The sequence below is a fragment of the Dasypus novemcinctus genome, chromosome 8 (assembly GCF_030445035.2).
Source record: "Dasypus novemcinctus isolate mDasNov1 chromosome 8, mDasNov1.1.hap2, whole genome shotgun sequence".
NCBI classification, from domain to species: domain Eukaryota; kingdom Metazoa; phylum Chordata; class Mammalia; order Cingulata; family Dasypodidae; genus Dasypus; species Dasypus novemcinctus.
Genome location: NC_080680.1, coordinates 94,616,785 through 94,633,712, shown reverse-complemented (window position 1 = coordinate 94,633,712; position 16,928 = coordinate 94,616,785). Strand labels below are relative to the sequence as shown.

Below are 16,928 nucleotides of genomic sequence, written 5' to 3'. Positions count from 1 at the left end.
TGACACTATCAAAACCAATCAAGTATTTACAGCATACCATTTCTAACATGAAAAAATGAAGAGAAAAATACATGCACACCACACATAGATACACATCACAGCTCCCATCCTAAAAGAATTCATAATTTTGTGAGAAAATAATAATATGTGTATATTAGGGAACATGGCTGAAAAACCATGTAACATTAAGTACAATAAGAATTCAGAGATGGCTCTGGTATCAGAAGAGAAAGAAGATAAATTTTAAAGGTACTGTGAGAAAAGATAACTATGGGACTACAATACAAATCATTAAATCTAGTTACTAATTACACAGATAAGGGAACTTAAGACCAAGAAGGTAAAATAACTTATCCCCATTCATTCCGCTAGAAAAGAGCAGATCTATATCTCGGAAATAGTTATCTCCTAAAGCATAGTATGAAAATTGAAAATACATTTTCCTATCAGGCAAGTGTCACACTATTGTCAAGGTGTTTTGCTGCTTTGAAGAAGTCTAAGTTTGATGAGATGGAAGTGAATCTAGTTTAAAGATCCAATTATTTATTGAAACTTTTTATGGATGAAGTAATGTAATGTCTAGGATTATTTAAATGAAAAAAGACTGGCTATGAGTTGATAATTATGGAAGCTAGATGACAAGTACATGGCATTTATTATACAGATTTTTAAAATTTTATTAGAACCTCTGGGTGGGGAATGGGCAGTAAACCAGAGGAAACTACTAAAAAAAATGTAATGTTCTGAATATAACATAAAACAGTACTGTAAACACCAGGATAAAAAGAAATTATCCTGGTACAAAAACTGGTTTTGTAATGCCAAGAACATTAATTAACAGAGATGTAAGCAGCATGAATAATAAAGTAGGCATTTCTGTACCTCTTCTGAAGAAGGGAAGGAGTGCCGCGGGGAGACCAGGATTCAAATCCCAGTTCTGCTACTTACAGGCTTGGGCAAATTACTTAACTTCTCTGAGTAGAATTCTTCATCTGTAAAATAGGGATAATACCTGCCCCCTAAGGTTTTTGTGAGAATTAAAAAATAGTAACATTATGTAAATGCTTAGTATGGTACCTGGCACGAGTAGGTGCTCAATAAATGGTAGATAGAAATCTTATTAATAAACATAAAAATAATGAGAACTACAATGCTGGAATGATTTTGAATTCCTGGTGGAAAAAGGACTGTGTCTTAATGGTCTTTAGTGTCTCACAACTGCAAGCCATAGTGCTTACACACTCAGTGTTTATTGAACTAAATGCAAATGAACACCCAACCACTAAAAAATATCTAACATAGCTAATCCTGGTTTAAAAGAGTGTTCTGAAGACAGTTGTTTACCCTATCCCAGTAACATTAAGTGATTAAAATCTTTCTTACATCAGTGCGAAAGTCAACACTGAACAGAGGAGAAGGCGGTGTTGGTGACTGTGTTGCCACAGGAAGAGATGAAGAGACAAGAGGTGCTTTCTGAGTGTGGTACTGTGCCCACTGCTCTGGCTTTCTTCTTATCTGCTCTTCATAACTGGTCTTCAAATGACCACAAGGTTCCTAAGGAGGGATAAAAGAAACAATCTTTATCATCTAGGGAGCAGTGAATAAATTTAACTATCCTCAGTTTAAATAATGAAAACAATTTATTACGTTGTTGGGACAAAAAAAAAAAAAGCAGCAAGGAAGTCACTCTAGCCTATCCCCTATACACTTAAAAAAAAAAGTTAATTTTTTTATCAACTGATATTAAAAGTAAAATTGGAACATTCACTTTTCTGGTTTAGGAAGGTCATTTGTAAATACGTGAGGATACTGGACAAAGGCCCTTTGCTTGTATTTTGAAGATGTCTTTCTACCTTCCCATCAGTTTCTTATCCAAATATAATATTTACAGAGCATTAATATGTATCAGGTCCAGTTCTAAGAGGTTTGATTTTTTTCTGATTTAATCCTCACCACAGCCTTAAGAGGCTGGTTACAATTATTATTTACATTAAACAGATCAATAAACTGAGGCACAGAGATATCAAGTAACTTTCCTAAATCATAGAATTAGTAAGTAGACGGAAACGGACTTTGGCCCAGTGGTTAGGGCGTCCGTCTACCACATGGGAGGCCCGCGGTTCAAGCCCCAGGCCTCCTTGACCCGTGTGGAGCTGGCCCATGCGCAGTGCTGATGCGCACAAGGAGTGCCGCGCCATGCAGGGTGTCCCCCGCGTAGGGGAGCCCCACGCGCAAGGAGTGCACCCATAAGGAGAGCCGCCCAGCGCGAAGGAGGGAGCAGCCTGCCGAGGAATGGCGCCGCCCACACTTCCCGTGCCGCTGACGACAACAGAAGCGGACAAAGAAACAAGACGCAGCAAAAACACACAGAAAACAGACAACCGGGGGAGGGGAGGGGAATTAAATAAATAAAAATAAATCTTTAAAAAAAAAATAAAAATAAATGGTAGATTTTAAATTAAAAAAAAAAAAAAAGAATTAGTAAGTAGAAGAGCCAGAATATATATACCTGGGTTATTTGCTCCAGAGATTGTGCTCTTAACCACTACACAACATTCCTATTTCTATCATCACTTACCCTTGGTAAAGGCACAGTTGTCCTTGGCTCACTTGGTGGCTGACAAGCCACTGAATAATATCCATCTAATGAATTATATCTTTCTCTCAAAGATGTCTGATAGACAGATGAGTGCATCACATCCATTGGAGGCAAAGAATTGCTTCTAATAATGTCATCTCGTTGGTACATGGGTGGGCGCCAGATGCGCCTGCTGTCATACACAGGAGCATACATTCCAGAAGGTACTGGAGGAACTGGTCCATACGGCTGCGGAGGAGGAGGTTGGTAAGGAGAAGAATTCATTCGATCTCGAGGGGAAAATGTACTGTAATGATCAGCATATGGCACGGAAGCAGGAGGGAGGGAAGACTCTGGAACATTATTGGACCTCACAAAGCGAGGAACACAGGGAGCCACACCAGCTGGTACCGTTGGAGGTGGTGGGTAGTATCCTTGAAAATTGGAAAGAGGAATATTTAATGTGATCTTAGTAAAATCCAACATTTTATAATGGTTTAAGTCTAAAGCAGCCTTTAATGTGGGAAAATAAAATAAGCTTTGCACCGTACCTTAGTTATACCCTGCTTTATGAGGAAGCTACATGTTTCCAAGACACCAATATATGAAAATCATTAACATTCAATACCTTGTTAAATTACTCCTTAAAAACAGGACAACTATTAACAGATGGCTCATAAATTTCTTTTGAAGGCACCTACTGCCATTAATTTAGGAATTAGATCATTGGTTCTTAACTTTTTGGGTCAGAAGCTAAAGAACTCTTTCAAAACCTATATAAACTATGCATTATCGTACCAAAAATGTACATGAGGATATCTAAACAAAACATTTCATATACCATTTTAGGGGATTTACAGAACCCCCTTAAGCTCATTCGTGGACTCTTTGAGGCATAGGAATGACCTTAAAGATACTGGTATACAGACATAGATTCTTAGGGAAGGAAAGAAACTTAGGGGCCATGTAGTCCACGAGATTAGTTTTTTTTAATATTGACATTCTAAACATATATAAATGATACACCCACTTATCTAAAAACAACAAATGTTAAATCACAACTTTTCCCTTAGAATTATCTAAAAAGTCTAAAATTGTCTAAAATTACTTACCTGTCTGTGGGTATTGTGGGACTTCAAAGGGTATCTGAGTCCTTGGATCTTGAAAATACTGAATGTTTTCAGAATGCTGAGGATATACTGGTACTCTAGTTACAAACGGGCTGGATTTTGGAGGCACAGAATTCAGCTCTGATCCAACATTAGGGGGCCCAGCTGAGGTAGCAACGACATTACTTATAGGAGTCTTGGGTGGAGAACCAACTTTACTGGGGAGAAAATTTAATAAAAGGCAAAGGACAAATCACTGTGACTGTTAAGTCTCCCTCAGTAGGAATTTTTTATAAAATTACATTGTGAAGCCATTTGCAGAAAACACTTTATAGACATTTCCATACTGACAAAGAAGGCAGTGAATTTCACTGTCAACTTACATTGTTAATTAAAAGGGTCACAATAACATATATTCTGCTGAGGGCAAAATGAAAATGCAGACAAATCCCAGGCACTAATGTGACCCATTAGTCACTTTTTACCCCCTCTTTAAATAATTTTCTTATTCAATAAATTCCCAATAGACAATAGACTCTGCCAGTAGAATTCTTTAGGAAAAAAAGACAGACATGGAAAGAAAGAGCTGTTAATACTATTAAGAGTTGGATTAGCTAAAATATAAATTCCCTGAGGAAAGACCATTTCTGTCTATTTTGTTAACTACTGTATCTCCAGCACCTAAAACATTTCCTGGATACACAGTAAGTACTCAGTAAATATTTATTGCACAAATAATACAGTAGTATCCGGTAACTCGTAAAATTGATAGAAAATACACAAACTTATTATCTTGGTTACAATAACCTTTAAAAAATACACACACACACAAATAGACTTTCTTTGTTGTCACTAAATTATCAGCTCCAGAAGATCTCATCATGTCTTTCTTATTCCTTTTTAAAAAGGAGGTACCAGGGATTGAATCCAGGACCTCATACATGGGAAACAGGTACTCAAACATACCTATATCCTCTCCCCTTACTCCCTTTCACAAAGTCAAACCGTGGCAAAATCACAGATTTGTGGTGACTCAAAAAAAATCATGTTAATGACACAGGAATTCAATATCTTGCATCTCAAGCAGATTAAGAGGTTTTTTCCCCCTCAAATTAGAGAAGTCTTTTAAAAGCATCAGTATAAACAAGGGGTATGAGCTACCCTTAAGTCTTACCCAGGAGGTAAGTCTAGCAGAGGTTTATCTTTATGTATTGTTTTATTCTAAAACACACAATTTTACTGAGGATCTCTGACTACCCTTAAGTCTCACCCATAAGATTAGTCTTAGCAGAGGTTTACTTTTATGTACAGTTTTATTCTAAAATACACAACTTTATTTAGGATCTTTGAGTAATAACAGTAGGCACAAATGTATTGGCTTAAAGTTTAGAGATATGTTAGGGCCATACTTATTCTTTGTTTTTTTTAATGTCTCTCCCCTCTCCTCCCCCCCTCCCAGTTGTCTGCTCTCTGTGTCCATTCGCTGTGTTCTTCTGTGACCGCTTCTATCCTTATCAGCAGCACCGGGAATCTGTGTTTCTTTTTGTCACATCATCTTGCTGTGTCAGCTCTCCATGTGTGCGGCACCATTCTTGGGCAGGCTGCACTTTCTTTCGCACTGGGTGGCTCTCCTTACGGGGCACTCTCCTTGCGCATCGGGCTCCCCTGCGCGGGGACACCCCTGCATGGCACGGCACTCCTTGTGTGCATCAGCACTGAGCATGGGCCAGATCCACACAGGTCAAGGAGGCCCGGGGTTTGAACTACGGACCTCCCATGTGGTAGGCGGATGCCCTTATCCAATGGGCCAAGTCCACTTCCCATACTTTCTCTTTGAAGTTAAATAAAGGCAACAAGGAAAGCAATTAGGATTTCTTTATAACAAAGTAAACTAGCAGTCACCACATTCCAAGCACTATACTAAATAAAAGGTTTACATAGATTACCTGGTCCTTCCATGTCAAAACGTTGAGTGTCATAGTATTTGGGTTTATACTTCGAAAAGGCAAATTCTTAGCATTACCAAGAAAAAAGCATCAAAATCCATGACAAGGTAAACATTGTCTCATTAAATCATGCAAACTAGCCAAAAATTTAGATTGAGGGAAAAAGTTAATTTTCAGTCACATCCTATTCAGACAGCTAGATTACTACAACTATATTCTAGATGACTTTCAGGATTCTGGGTTCTCCCCTTCACAACAACTCCTCTCATACTTCTGTGCCTTTGTGTTGCTTCCTCTATCTGGAAGGCCTCCTTACATACTACCCAACTAGGGAACTAGATCTGATTATCATCTCACCTCTAAGAAGCCTTCCATAATATCCTCCTATTGAATTAGCCATAGTTTTTTTCTGTGTTCCCATAATATTTGGAACACAACTCCATTATAGTACTGTTCAGCAGATATAATATTATCTGTTTACATGTCTGTCTCCCCAACTAGATAGGAAGACCATTAAAGATAGGGACATACAGTATGCCTGGTATTTGGCACATAGTAGGTGATCCATAATTTTTGAATGAATTAATAAATAATGTTCAGATTCATTTCTAAAACATATTCCCTATTTCATCCATTTTTAAAATAGAGATTTCATTCAAATATCATATAATTCAACCTTTTAAAGTGTTCAATTTAGTGGTTTTTAACATATATCACAAGGTTGTGCAACACTTACCACTATTCTAATTGGAAAAAAACGTTTTCATCAAAAAGAAACTTCATATGTGTAAGCATTCTTTCCCCATTCCTCCCTTTCCACAGTCCCTGGCAACCACCAACCTACTTCCTATCTCCATGGATTTAACTATTCTCGACATTTCACATAAATGGAATCATACAATATGTAAACTATTGTTTATGGCTTCTTTCACTTAGCATAACGTTTTCAAAGCTCATCCATGTTGTAGCATGTAACAGTATTTAACTCCTTTCTTTCATGCTATGGCTGAATATTCCATTGGAAAGATATAAAAATTTTACATTATCTTGCCACAACACTTCAAAAGCTAATTTAAAAAAAAAAAAAGATTTATTTATTTCTCTCCCCACCCCCCCGCCCCAGCTGTCTGTTCTCTGTGTCTATTTGCTGCGTGTTCTTTTTTGTCAGCTTCTGTTGTTGTCAGCGGCACGGGAATCTGTGTCTCTTTTTGTTGCGTCATCTTGCTGTGTCAGCTCTCTGTGTGTGTGGCGCCATTCCTGGGCAGGCTGAACTTTCTTTCCCGCTGGGCGGCTCTCCTTATGGGGCACACTCCTTGCGCGTGGGGCTCCCCTAGGCGGGAACACCCCTGCGTGGTACGGCACTCCTTGTGTGCATCAGCACTGTGCATGGGTCAGCTCCACACGGGATTTGAACTGCGGTTTGAACTTTAGGGTTTGAACCGTGACCTCCCATATGGTAGATGGATGCCCTAACCATTGGCCCAAGTCCGCTTCCCAAAAGTTCATTTTCTAAAGATATACATATATAAATGTACTTTGTAATCTGGTATCAAACTATCTAATCTTGTTTTATTCCAGTCCATAACTGAAACCTTCAGTTTTAATAGGCTGGTCTCCACAATATTCTATGTAATTATCAAGAAACTTAAGTTTCACATTTCATTTTCTGACATCGCCCATATTTCTGCCAGCTATATTAAATTTTCCTGTCTTTTAATCAAACTTGAGTATTGTTTCATGTGAATAAATGCTATTTCCATAATTTGAGCATCATAAACTCCTTAAAGGCAGAGATATTATTTTACACTGCCTACGTATTTCCAACAGTGCCAAAAAACTGCTTAGAACGAGTGAACAAATAACATTTGCTATCCAGACAATGTTCTCCGATATACCTTTTCTAAAATCTCTCCTGGGGATGATCATAGGGATCTTTTAATAAATAATTTCCATCATATGCTGACGGCAGAAGTAGAAATATTAATGCCTAGTCATCATTTATTACATGAAATCACTAGCAGTTTACTGTGTGCCTAGCATAATCTTTTATTCATAGCAGGTATATATAGATACTGACAAACTATTTTTGGACTATAACAATAACACCTGCAATTAAGTCATATCAATAAGACCCCCACAAAAAATAACAAAATATGAGATTTTAGAATTAGGAGTAAGCTTTCAATTTTTAGTTTTCAAACATAAAAGCACCAAAACCTTTTTCCCAAATGAAATCTTATGCTGCAACCTAATAACAAGAATAGCAATAATATTAATAATGGTGATAATAATAATAATAAAAATAGGTGGTTACTGAGTGCTTACTATGTTGGCAAGCATTGTTCAAAGCACATTAGAAGTATTAACCCATTTAATCCTCATATAAAATGGGTGTTATATATTCTAATTTAATGGATGAATGAAATGAGAAACAGCACAGCAATTAGATTAAGTAACTGACATACGATCAAACAGCTAGGAAGCAGTGAGCCAGAACAGGAACCCAGAGTTCGGCTTCAAAGTTTCCCCTCTTAACCAATTTACCTTATTAGAAAGTACAAAGAAAGTGGATGGAATTGCTCTGACTGAAACGGGCTGGATGATCAGCATCTCACCTGCTTAGGTTTCTACTTTCCAGCACTTCAATGAAATTATTATTCAAGGAACTATGGTGTGAAAAAAATCTAATGTGGTTTAACCCCTTTAGTTTACAGTTGAGGAAAACAAAAAGCAGAGGTAAAGTGACTTTCTAATGTCACAGAGCTAGCTATTCAGTTGTAGACAGAGCCAGGACTAGAGCTCAAACTTCTTTATAGTGCTTTTTCACTATATCAAACATTCTGCATAAAAATTGATTAGCTTTTACTCAGGATAAACAAAAACACTCAGAGGATTGGAAAGAGGATAAAGAGTTCGCAATAACTTATTTTTACCTAATACCTACTTTTCAGTTACAGACTCTGCAGAGGGCCCAGAAGCATTCTGACCATTAGTGCCAACCTTTCCCACTTTCTTCACAGTCTCCAGAGCTCTTAATGTACTATCAGTACTACGTGGGATGAGTTGGGATACACTGTTTTCTGCATTTGAAATCCCGTTTGTACTTGGAACAATTTTCCCAGTTGTTTCAGTACTTCCTATGACAGAAATGACATTTCCGGCTGTGGTTGTAACAGTGTTGTTTACACCAACTTTATTTAGAAGAGGAAATGTTCTTACAGTTGCATTGATTTTTTTGTTCCTTAACCGATACCTGTTTCAAAAACAAAAAACATATCAGTGAATGTTTTACTAAATCTTACTCTTAAGGAAAAAAAAAGGCAAGGGGAAAATATTTTAAAAGGAGGACACAGGTTTTTAAAGTTTCTTTAGCTAAATATCAAATAAAGTCTATATCAAACTGCTGTGATAGATGTCACAAGAAAATAAGATATACACCATTTAAGTGCACATATATATTTAAAGAAGGCTTTTGAGGGAATTGGAAGGGATCCTCTTGAAAATGCTGTATAATTAAAATATATTACATGTGAAAATGACAGGAACCGAAACCAAATTTAGTTGGAAACACAAACAGAAAAAGAATATAAAAGTTGAAAGTATTTTCTGTTGTTACTAAATTGTTAAAGCAGCATATAATTTTCAAGAAATATAGACCCATAACTCATTCTTAAATACTATACTTAGTATTGTATTTAATACTATACTTTTTAGATTTGTTTATGCATAGAGTAAAAGGCATTCAGATTAAAGACTTTCCTGAAACTGAGTTTTTCATTTTATTTATAGCCAGCTATAATACTCTTAATACATGATACAATTTGATCTTGTACTCCAAGAAAATTTGTTTCCACTTATATAATAAAAAATTTCATTATAATGTAGTCCCTCCAATATTTTAAGGTGATAAGCAATTACTTTACATGAATAGAAAGACTACACACATTTTGGGTCATAATTATAAAAACATAAGGTAATCTAACACTAATTTAACACATTATTAAACATATGGTAGAAAAATATAAACAGAATTAGTTTTTATCAATTCTTTCATAAGTTTCCTTTTTAGTCCTTCAGTATCCATCAACACTTTCATTATTCAATCCTTTTTCTCTCAAACACACACATACACACATACATATGCACAACATACACTCAATAAAACACAAAGCATTCCCACATCAGACTAAAGGTGGAGTGATAGAAAATGAAGCTAACAACAACAATAAAACAACAGGTTATGGCCAGTTTACATGTGTCATCTTGTGGACACAGAGGAATCAATGATTGCTTTATAATTAAGGGGGGAAATGAGCAGACCTGTATTTCAGAAAGGCAATTTGGAAGCATGGATGGGCCCAAAGATCCCTGTGCTTTCTTCAACATGCTCTCTGAAACCTGCTTTTCATTCTTTACTTCAAAGATTCTTACACAAAATGCCCAGCTACACCTTGCTTTCTATCCTCAAAGAACAAACTGCAGATGCCCTGAAGATTAGTAAAAACAGTCTAGCAAATAAAAAGTAAAGTTTTGATTGTGAGCTTAGCAGAATTACCACTCAAAAGAGAGGAGCTGGGAAATGGATGTGACTCAACCACTTGTGCACTCGCCTACCACATGGGAGGTCCCAGACTCAGTCCCAGTGCCTCTTGGAGAAGGCAAGCAAACAATGAGCAGACAGATGAACAAACCATATAGGGGAAAAGGGGAATAAGGAAAGAAAAAATAAAGTAAATTTTAAAAAATTATAATAAATCTTAAAAAACTCTAGAGAAGTTATGAGAAGCAAAATTTAAACAAGAAAGGTGAAGTAAATGACAAGTAGGGATACATACTGGGCCCTAGCATCAGAGTATTTAAAGGCACTTCCTACTCACGTGGGAACACTTGTATTTAAAATCTGGACCCATACTTGAAAAAGCTAATTACTCCCTATTTTTAAAAAATTATCCATGAGCTCCCCCGTAAGTACTCACTCCCTTCCTTACCCTGCTTAGAACCCACTCTCCACCATTAATCCCTTTCTTGCAAATACCTTTCACTCCTTTGGTCTAATCTGCCTGTTGAATTTACCTGGTAAAACTCTAATCTTGGTGAAATACAATTCTTCACTTACTCAAACTTCAAAGACCAAAAGAGAACTATGGATTTTCTACCCTAAAGCATTTCCCATCTCAGCAAAAGACACCACCCATTAATGTAGGCCCCAAACCCTGGAGTCATCTTTGACTCTTTATTCTTTAAACCCTATGTGGCAGTTTGATATTTATGAATTCCAAAAAAGATAATGCTTATGTTTTTAAACTTGTTTCTTTGGGCGTGACACCCTTTGAATGATTTAAATTCAAAGGTTCTACGTTTACTTGATTATGTTCACATTAGGACTTTCAATCGCGTCATTAGGGCATGCAGGGTTGAGTTCCTGCCCCCTTCGTGGGCTATATAAATGCTCAATCAAGAACACAGAAGTAGACACACAAAGAAGAACATAAAGAAGAGACAGGTTCCTAGACATGGTAGAGGCCCTGGGAAGAGAGATGAGCCGGAGAGTTTGCAGCTGAAGAGACTAGAGCAGCTGAGGAACCCTGAGAATTGAGTCTTATGCCAGCCTACAGCTAGAATGAAGAAGCTGGAACAACAGAGCCTTAAGAGGAAGAAGGAAGGTGGAACCCTTGCAGATATCACCTGCCATCTTGCTTCAACACATGGCAAATGACACTGGGTGAGAAAGTACCTCTTATGGTACCTTGAGTTGTGCTCTTCAGGGCCTTGTGACTGTAAACTACCCGAAACAAATACCCCTCATAAAACCCAACAGATCTGGTACTTTGCATCAGCACCCCTTTGGCTGAGTAATCTACTCCACATTCAACCTGTCTGTCCTATCAGCTCTACTTCCAAAATATATTCTAAATCTGACCACTTTTCATCATTTCTATTGCTACAGTCCTAGGACCAAGCTACCAACCTCTTGCCTAGACCATTGCAGCAGTTTCTTTATCAGTCTTCATTCATAGAGAAGTCAAAGTAACATTTCTAAAACAAAATTAAAATGTCATCATTCCCTTTGAATAAAACCCTACAAGGGCTTCCTGCTGCAACCAGAAAAAAATCCAAATTTATTACTACCATGGTTCATTAGGTTAACATGATTGGGGCCCTAGCCTACCATTCCAAAACTATCTTTTGCCATTCTTCTTGTTCGCCATCCTCCAGACACACTGGATTTGTTTTTATTTCCTGAACATGCCAAGCTTGTTTCTACCTCAATCACTTCTGGAAAACTAACATGTCATCCCAGTAAAAAATTTTTTCTCAGAATACTAATGCAAGAGGGCTTGAAGCACCACAGAGACAACAAGAAATGAAAATTCTAATCACTTACCATGTAAAGCTTATTGCCACAAAAGCAAAGGTAGGTTTCAAAAGAAAACTACTGTACACTATAAAGAACTCTACAATTTAGTTGCATCTTTGAAATTCATCAGAAACTTTAAGGGTGTCTATGACACACTTACATAATAACTAAATATTAAACCTCTATCATAGAGAATTCTCAAAACTTACTTTTCAAGTTCTTCCTGAGAATGGGCAAATGTACAATTTGTTCCTCGTGGACATCCCCCTTGCTGTCGCAGATCTCTGCACATACTAGTCTTGTATTTGCTGTTTGGCTGAGGCTACAAAAATGAAACCATCAGATGTATGGAAAAGTGAAGATTCCAGCTATTACTCTAAGAACTCAGAACTTTATGATTATATCCTTAATTCTCTTTCACTTAAATAAGTAATTCTTATACTGAAACTACTACCCTTCCATTATAATAGTGTTTCTGTTGTGAGTTATAGAGTATAATCTAGAGTTGGTATTTCAGACATTTCTTCTCAGAGTTATCTGAAACTGACTCAAATGTTCTATCTATTTATTTCTCAGGCAACAACACAATGCCCATGAAAATAAATGTTTACTGCTGTCTTAAAATTCTGATAACCAAAATTACACAAACAATTTTTACAAGCATAGAATAGGTAAGGCATAAGCTTTGTTCACTTAAATTCCCCCCTCCCAAAAGTAGCATAGTTTCTACTGTAAAAGATTAAGAAATACCAATTCATATGACAACTTAAGGATACAACTCTTTTCTTATTAGGCTTGGAGATACTTAAGTTCAAACAATGAAGCAGAATATTTAAAAAAAATTATTCTAACAGCTATAATTTGTATTAAAACCTAGGAAGTCATTCTTATTTTTGTGACACTAATAAGACAAAAACATTTATCTTTCACTTAATTATTTCAGTATTATATATAACATCTTCTAATACAATAAGGAAGGAGTGGAAAGACCACAGACTTCAGAGTAGTTTTGATCCCAACTTACTCACTTACTGCAAGTATGACCTTAGACATGTTATTTAACCTCTTTAACCTTCAGTTTAAAAAGAGCAATTACCTTGCAGGTGACTGTAAGGATTAGAAATAAAATACGTAAAATACTGAACATAGTGACCAACTCATAGTATGTTATAGACAAATCACTATTAAAATAAAGGATTGAGTCTTAAATAACTCCTGATTTTGAAAATTCAAATTCCAAAAATTTATAAACAAATTCAGTTGGATGACAGTAATGGAGAAAAGTGACAATTTCCCATATCAGAAAAAAAATTAGAAAAATGTTCAGAAGGAATCAATTATCTATACTTGATTCAAAACAGTATGCAGTATGGGAAGCAGACTTGGCTCAACGGATAGAGTGTCCACCTACCACATGGGAGGTCCAGGGTTGAAACCCAGGGCCTCCTAACCCATGTGATGAGCTAACCCACACACAGTGCTGATGTGTGCAAGGAGTGCCGTGCCATGCAGGGGAGTCCCCAGCATAGGGGAGTCCAATGTGCAAGGAGTGTGCCCCATAAGGAAAGCCGCCCAGCACGAAAAAAGTGCAGCCTGCCCAGGAGTGGCACTGCACACATGGAGAGCTGACGCAGCAAAGAGAGACACAGATTCCCCATGCTGCTGACAAGAATATAAGCAGACACAGAAGAACACATAACGAATGGATACAGAAAGCAGACAACTGGGGGAGGGCATGGGGAAGGAGAGAGAATTAAAAAAAAAAAAAACAAAACCATTATGCAATACATTGAACTCATATCCAAGATTGTCTCCAAACTCTTGCTGTGCTAAAAAATGCTTATCAAGTATAGTAAAGAACAGAGACAATAAAAAGTTATGATGGAGAATCACATAAGGAGCCTAATAACCAAACAGCTTGTTAAAATGTTTACCATGAAACTATGTTAGAGATAAAAGCAGTCAAAAGTGCAATAAATGTACTTACTTGAGGTGTTTCATGGCCTTTTCTACTATAATTTTGTATAAAGTCTACAAGGCCATGAACCACTGTTTTAACAGCTACCATTGCATTTTCTAGCTGCTCCCAACTTGGTGAAACAGCATCTAAAATAAGGTACCAAGGGGGTGGGGTGGGGGGAAAATTTTGTTAGCTACTATTTTCCTGTGTCATTTATCTCAAAGGTCAAAAAAGTAAAGCAACTGAGCATTTTTCCACATACCTGGATTAGGATCTATGTTTGCAAGAAGCTCTAAATGAGGTCTCAGTCTATTTAAGTTAGCTGGATCACCTGTTCGTTGCAAAACAATCGTCAATTCCTGGACACTTTTTGCAAACGATTCTGGAGACTGAAGCTAACAGAAAAGAAAATGCCTTTTACTCTGGTTCTTATGGCACATCTGTATTCAAATGCTTTCATTTCGTCAATAAAGTAAATAGGTTTTCAAGTGTCTTCAGATTCCACAGTAGGAGTATCAATGATGAATTAAATTTCACCTCAGAATCTGCCCTATGAAATTCATCAGTAGACACTTGGAAAATTTAGAAGCTTTTATTAGTTCTCTGGGGTCAGAATGAAGATGAACCTGAGAATCTGTAAGCCTGGGTTCTTTTATGCTAATATCCTGTATTTGCTTCCCTCTTGCCTCCCTTAATTGATTTTGAAAGTTAAAAAATAAAATGGAAAAAGAAAGAAAACAATAAGATAATTTAGAAGAATCTGATATTTAAAAATGCAAGAATCTCCAATTGGTTGCCTCTTTAGTCCCTTTAGAAAATTCCTTTCCCTTCAAAATAATAGCAGTGGTGTAAAATCAACATCTCTTAATTTCACAAACCTTATCAATGATAGACTGCATGTGTGATTTATGTGCCAAGTCACCATACAGAAGTGAGGACCATTGTTCAGGTGAAATTCGGAGTCCTGCTTCCATAGCAATATGAACAATCTGGGCATCATGTTCTCTACGTAATGCCTCATAACTCCGAAATTCCTCTTTCAACTGCATCAGGGAAGAGTCTTCATCCCTTTTGGTGACCTGAGAAAACAGAATGAATTAAAAAAAAAAAAAAACATATCAGAAATGGTCTGATTTTTTCACCCCAACCAATTCATCCACTTATTGGAGGGATGGAGAGGTGGGGATATGCTTACTATCAGACACCACATAAAGAACGTATAAAGAACATAGGATAATGTCTTCATGCAAATCCTTTTTGGAACAAAATGCATAGTCCCTGCTTTCAATGAGCTCAGAAGCTGGCAGAGAAAAAGAACATGTCAACAGAAAATCACAGTATAAGAGCTATTTATTATAAGGCTCTGTACCAACATAGAGGAAAGGAAGTTAAATCTGACTGGTGGAGGAGAGGGATGATATCAGAAAACACTTCCCCCAAATGAAGGCTACACAAGAACTGAACTAAATGAATAGGAATTCCCCAGGCAAAGAAGGGTAAGGGAAAGAATTCTAAAACTGGCGAATGCATGAAATAGAAACATGAAAGAATAAAACACCAAGTTAAAGGCTAAGAAGTAAGCAGGAGAAGACTCATAGAAGGTCTTATATACTATGGTAAGGATATGGATATTAACCTGAAGGGAATGGGGAGTCAATGAGGACTTTCATGCAGGAGAGTGACATGATGAGATTAAACATTTAACAATCTGGAATTTGGCAAGAGGATAGACTGCCAGACAAATAAGAAATCCAGTCATCTAGTAGGCATTATCACATGGTGAGATTTTCTGTCACTACAAGAATTATCACTAGGATACTTATACAGCTTTAATTCATACTTCACAAAAGTGATTACAAAAAAAATTCAAAAGTTTCACATGTCCTAGTGAAGTTGTTTAATTAACCAAACACTTGGGTATATATGGCGAGATAATTTCCACAACAGATATATACACACTTATTCCTGAACTACTGAAACTTGCTAAGGCCTCAGTGAAATCTGAAACTTGGTTATGATCCAGAACACCTAGGACTATTCTAAGCTCTGAAACATAAGATTGGTCAAGTGATTCAAAATATTCGAAAAATAGTTTCCTCACCTTTAAAATGAAAATATCCTGATTAACTTACCAGTTGTTTCTGCTGCTTTAATTGGCACAAAAACCCCCAAGAACACGAACACAGAAAAATCATGTTACCATCAGAGAGTTAACAGTATCAGTATCAGCTCACCATAGATTAATTAAATCTCTTTAAGGATCTATAAATTCGTTATAGCAAGTTTTAGATGTCCAAAATTCTAAACAATACAATCTTAAGTTATAACAGAAGAGTAAAATGTGCTTACTTTATATCTTAGAAGTTAGAAAAATCTATATTCCATTGTAACTACTTAAACATTGAGGAAATAAAAAGGAAAATTATCAACCTAAAGAACAGAAAAAACAAACCCAAAGAACCAGAAGATAGTAGCACTCATCCCAAGCACCATCCAGGGTAGAGTTTCCCATGGGTAGCATTAGAATCTCCTTAACTGAGTGAAGATGGACTTAGGTAATGAACAGAGCCTGGTACTAGTAAAGTTCTAATAATATCAATCGATCTGTAAAGCTCTGAAACCTACAATCTCAGGTCAAATGAAACAGAATTCTTGGATTTGAAGGCCATGTAATTAAAAAGTATGTATGGTTTTCCCATGGTGATGACCTCCCCAAGAGAACATGGCTCTCACAAAGAACTTCCTCCATTCATCTCCAGAAAAGGAAAAGAGGAAACACAAGCAGCATCTGGTACAGAGCCCCAATTCCTACTTCATGGATGTAAAATGTCCAGGATGATATAAAATCACCATGGCCTTTAGCAATGCTCAAACAGTAGTTTTGTGTATTGGTTGCTCCATTGTCCTCTGCCAAACTAGAGAAGAGCAAGGCTTAAAGCAGGATACTCCTTCAGATGGAAGCAGCACTAAAATTACC

The 16,928-nt window shown here is 36.8% G+C and overlaps 1 protein-coding gene and 1 non-coding gene across 5 annotated transcripts in view; both read right to left on the bottom strand.

Annotated features, from left to right (window-relative positions):
- Nucleotides 1-16,928, bottom strand: part of RC3H2 (ring finger and CCCH-type domains 2) — a 71,056-nt gene that overhangs the window by 14,454 nt on the left and 39,674 nt on the right. For all 4 annotated transcript variants that reach the window (XM_058302428.2, XM_004463434.5, XM_058302429.2 and 1 more), the window contains exons 6-13: nt 14,830-15,030; nt 14,214-14,346; nt 13,979-14,097; nt 12,201-12,313; nt 8,578-8,886; nt 3,691-3,905; nt 2,579-3,012; nt 1,384-1,554 (exon numbers count right to left, since the gene is read on the bottom strand). In XM_058302428.2, the coding sequence (XP_058158411.1) occupies nt 1,384-1,554; nt 2,579-3,012; nt 3,691-3,905; nt 8,578-8,886; nt 12,201-12,313; nt 13,979-14,097; nt 14,214-14,346; nt 14,830-15,030 (1,695 nt within the window). The remainder of the gene's footprint in view (nt 1-1,383; nt 1,555-2,578; nt 3,013-3,690; nt 3,906-8,577; nt 8,887-12,200; nt 12,314-13,978; nt 14,098-14,213; nt 14,347-14,829; nt 15,031-16,928) is intronic.
- On the bottom strand, nt 14,430-14,539 carry LOC111765364 (small nucleolar RNA SNORD90). Its single transcript, XR_002797739.1, has one exon. It is a non-coding gene; the product is annotated as a small nucleolar RNA SNORD90 (small nucleolar RNA).